This window comes from Carlito syrichta, unplaced genomic scaffold (genome assembly GCF_000164805.1).
Source record: "Carlito syrichta isolate Samal-C Ts95f unplaced genomic scaffold, Tarsius_syrichta-2.0.1 Scaffold308918, whole genome shotgun sequence".
Classification (NCBI taxonomy): Eukaryota; Metazoa; Chordata; class Mammalia; order Primates; family Tarsiidae; genus Carlito; species Carlito syrichta.
Genome location: NW_007253014.1, coordinates 250,272 through 254,791, shown reverse-complemented (window position 1 = coordinate 254,791; position 4,520 = coordinate 250,272). Strand labels below are relative to the sequence as shown.

At 55.0% G+C, this 4,520-nt stretch overlaps 1 protein-coding gene across 1 annotated transcript in view; it reads left to right on the top strand.

Annotated features, from left to right (window-relative positions):
* The window catches only part of PPM1N (protein phosphatase, Mg2+/Mn2+ dependent 1N (putative)), a 3,112-nt gene extending 242 nt beyond the window's left edge, over window positions 1-2,870 (top strand). The window contains 5 exon segments of the mRNA XM_021716767.1: window positions 1-689; window positions 1,237-1,354; window positions 1,427-1,532; window positions 1,611-1,671; window positions 2,740-2,870. The exon segment at window positions 1-689 is cut by the window's left edge and continues 115 nt beyond it. Coding sequence (XP_021572442.1) covers window positions 1-689; window positions 1,237-1,354; window positions 1,427-1,532; window positions 1,611-1,671; window positions 2,740-2,808 — 1,043 coding nt within the window. The 3' untranslated portion in view covers window positions 2,809-2,870.
* The last annotated feature ends 1,650 nt before the right edge of the window (window positions 2,871-4,520 follow it).

The following is a 4,520-nucleotide window of genomic DNA, read 5'->3' as shown; positions in this document are numbered from 1 at the left end:
GCGCCTGGCTGGCGCTGCCAGGGCTGCCCCCGGGCTGGGCTTTCTTCGCCGTCCTCGACGGCCACGGCGGGGCGCGAGCCGCCCGCTTCGGCGCGCGCCACCTGCCAGGCCACGTGCTGGAGGCGCTGGGCCCGGCGCCCGGCGAGCCCGAGGGTGTGCGCGAGGCGCTGCGCCGAGCCTTCCTGAGCGCCGACGAGCGCCTGCGCTCGCTCTGGCCCCACGTCGAAACCGGCGGCTCCACGGCCGTGGCGCTGCTCGTCTCCCCGCGCTTTCTGTACCTGGCGCACTGCGGCGACTCCCGCGCGGTGCTGAGCCGCGCCGGCGCCGTGGCCTTCAGCACCGAGGACCACCGGCCCCTCCGGCCCCGGGAGCGCGAGCGCATCCACGCCGCGGGCGGCACCATCTACCGCCGGCGCATCGGGGGCTCTCTGGCCGTGTCGCGCGCTCTGGGCGACTTTGCCTACAAGGAGGCTCCGGGGAGGCCCCCCGAGCTGCAGCTCGTTTCCGCGGAGCCTGAGGTGGCAGCACTGGCACGCCAGACAGAGGACGAGTTCATGCTCCTGGCCTCTGACGGCGTGTGGGACGCCATGTCCGGTGCTGCCCTGGCGGGGCTGGTGGCGTCGCGCCTCCGCTTGGGCCTGGCCCCACAGCTTCTCTGCGCGCAGCTGCTGGACACGTGTCTGTGCAAGGTCCTGGGGGCGGGACGTGTCGTCCTCGCGGCTTGGTGCCGTAGAGGGGGAGGATACCCGGGTTTGGACGGAGCGGCGAGAGCCAAGTTGGAGCCGGAGGGGGTGGGGCTCAACGAAAGGGCGTGGCCTGCGGGAATAGGCAGGGCCAATAAACGGGGAGGGCGGAGCCTGAGGGTTGCTTGGGGGTACAACGGGAGACTCGGGCGGCGAGAGGCTAGTGGGAGGGGCTTAAGGAAGGGGGCGTGGCTTCTTGGAATGGGGCGGTCCTAGGACCCCGGAGCAAGGCGGAGGTATGTTTATGGCTGGAAAAGCAGGTAGAAATCAGAGGGGCTGGGACTTCAGAGAAAGGGCGTGGCTCTCTGAATACGGCGGGTTTAGGGCAGGGATTGGTCCCAGTGGAACAGGGCTGGCAGATGGGCGGGACTTGATAGAAAGGCGCGCTTAGCCAGATTGAGGCGGGGTGGGGTGGGACTTGAACACCGGGATTGTTGGGAAGCTCTACCTTCAGGTCTCTTCCACCGGATTCCCTTTTCTCCACCTTCTTCAGGGCAGCCTGGACAACATGACCTGCATCCTGGTCTGCTTCCCGGGGGCCCCGATGACCTGTGAGGAGGCGATCAGGAGAGAAACTGCGCTGGACGCAGCCCTGGGCCGCAGAGTCGCTGGTGAGTCCAGGAATCCAGCAGGAGGGGTGGTCGGCAGAAAGGGCCTTCCGGTAACTTTTGGCTTTTTCTCAGAGCTGTATGCCTCTGCCCAGGAGCCCCCCAGCCTAAACACAGTTTTCACGACTCTAGCCTCAGAGGACATCCCAGATTTACCTCCTGGGGGAGGGCTGCACTGCAAGTGAGTTGGGGTAGGGTGGAATGGGGGCAGAGTGGTAGGAAGAGGGTCCCCTCCTGAAGGCCTTCCTCTGCTCTCCAGGGCCACCATCATCGCTGAAGCTTATGATCACCTATGCCAGGTCTCAGAAGACTGCTGGAAGGTAAGGACACTATGTCCACGAATGTTTTCTTAAAAGCACGTAATCCAGACCCCCATCCCTCTTAGTGATGGGGAAATTCAAGCCAGTGAGGACAGGGACTTGCTTGATATACTAATACATTCTCATTCCTGGCCCTGAAGCATTCATTGTGCTAGGTGTAATGGGGGAATGCAAGAGACTTGTGCTTTCCCTGCAAGAAATGTAGCCCCTGCAATGCTCTGTAAACCCCGTTATCCCAAGCACCTACTCCCCATCCAGGAATAAGGCAGAAAAATTCAGGGAATATTAATGACCAATTCCAAGGCCTGAATGCACAGCAGAGACCATCAGGACATATCTAGGCACGGTCCAGGTCTTGGACAAGAGAGGTTATAGTTGGGCCCAGACAGCTGAGGACAGTTTGGAAATGTCCAAAGAGATGGTGATGGACCAAGGCATGAGGGTGAGGGAGGAAACAGTCCAGAGCCCCAAGGCCTTTACACGGCAGGCAGGAGAGTTTGGTTATTATCCTGTGGATGAGGAAGGACTGTTGATATTTTCTCAGCAGCAGAATGAGGTATCTGTTAGGATTCTTTGAGTTGTAAGTGACAGAAACCCACTTCTGGGCTATGTAACTGGAGGTTCAGAGCCTTAAGGCAAGGCTGCATCCAGTTGTCAGATGACGTAATCAGGAACCGGCTCTTACTTTTATTTTCAGAGTTGGCTTTATTCCCAAGCAGGGTCTCCTCATGAGACAGCAGAGTTGCAGCGCCAGGCTCATATCCCAGCAGTCTGCCATCCCCAGTGGAGAGAAACTGCCAGTTTCCCAGGGGTTGCATAGCGGTCCTGGCGAGGATAGTTCTCTTTGGTTACACTGTGCCCTGTGCCTGACCAGTCCCTGCCTCTGATTGACTGGGCTGGGGTCACATGGCCATCCCTAGTGTCCAGGGTTGAGGTCCACCCCACCTGAACCCTGATGGATTCAGAGGTGGTCCAGAGGAAATAATAGTGCTGCTTCCAGAAGGCAGAAGGGTAGGTGTTGAGAGGCAGGAAGGGATTCCTACTCACTGCCCATATTTTGTGTTACAGAAGGGGCAGGATGGGGCTGGGAGGCCCACAGGCATGCATTCGGCCTCTGCCTTGGACTTGGAGGCTTGACAGCTGTCATCCTTTGAGGATCCTCTGCTCAGCTGGGGCCTCAACGGAACTAAAGAAGAAAATCACCCCCCACCCCCTTCCTAGCAGCTCGGACCAGCGGAAGGAAGATAAGCCGATGGAGGAACCCAGAGTGCTTATTGACCCTTTTCCTACTTCCCCCTTCAGAAAAGTCTTGTGAGAGGGGAAATTCCACCACCATCCAGATCAAAAACCCCAAAAACCCCAAAAACCCAACCGAGTGTTTTTGAAATATTTGGAACGGAACAGATCCTGAGAGATCACCCAGTTCAATAACCTTTTTCTTTCCGATTTCGCGTCTGTTTTTGAGAGGAGGTAGGGAAGAGTTTTTATTAAATTTTAATTACATAAATGCTTCCAAATACATTTTCTTGTAAAAAAACAAACAAACATGATTTGCCTAGTCAGTTAGCAAATATGTACTGGGCACTGCTGTGTGCCAGGCCCCCCCGGTCACAGCTATACTCCAGGCCAGTCCACTGAGATCCCTGCCCCAGTGGGGTCAGCCTCCTAGTAGGGAGAGACAGAAACAAGGGGACCAGTAAATAGTCATTTCAGACACCGAAAATGTCATGGGGAAAATGAAACAGGAGGACTTGATGAGAAAATGACTAGGGGAGCTACTTCAAGTTCTTTTCATTTTAATTTTTTAAATTTTAATGTAGTCCACTTAGGTTTTGAATGGGTACTAAACTCACTTGGTTTGAAATGCAAAGGATGCAAGATGGCATATGATGAAAAATCCTTCTCCATCCCCCACCCTTCAGCCAATCAATTTTCCATCTGGGGTGGCATTTTATTTTTTTGAGGTGGAGTCTCACTCTGTCACCTGGCTAGAGAGCAGTGGCACACACAGTCTCTACCTCCTGGGCTCAAGCGATCCTTCCTGTAGCTGGGGCTACAGGCACGCACCAACCACGCCCGACTTATTTTTGTATTTTCGTAGAAACAAGGTCTAGGCTATTCTCAAACTCCTGGACACAAGCAGTCATTCCACCTTGGTCTCCCAAAGTGCAGGGATTACAGGTGTGAGCCACCTCACCCAGGCAGGGGGTGGCATTTTAAACAGGAGGATCCAGGAAGGTCTCTGAAGAGGACAGTGGAGGAAAGAACTGAGAGAAGGAGTCAATCATGCAGACAACCTGGAGAAAAGCATGCTAAGACAGAGGGACCAGCCAGTGTGAAGGCTTAAAAGCAGGATAAAATGTGGCATTTTCAAGATGAACCTTGAGATCTCTGTGACCCCCAAATTCCCTAGAATTCCACTCCCCATCCCACCGGTAACCCCTGCCATGAATTTACAATGGATTTTTCCAGAACTTTTACTCTACATGCACATACATGTATATGGTACCTTAGACATCTTCCTTGATTTTTTTTATTATCCTGAGTATCCTTCGGTGACTTTTTTTTTTTTTAAACACAATACCTTGAAGATTCCTGTGTCACTTACAAGCCTCATTCTTTTTAGCTGCTGCCTGGTGTTTCACACAAGAGGAGTCTCACTCTGTCACCCATACTGGAGTGCAGTGGCCGCCCCGGCCATTGCAGCCTCGACCTGCTGGGCTCCGGCGATCCTTCCACCTCAGCCTTCCAAGTAACTGGAACTACAGGCGCGCGCTACCACGCCCGGCTAATTTTTGATTTATTGTAGTGATGAGGTCTCACCAAGTTGCCCAGGCGGGTCACGAACC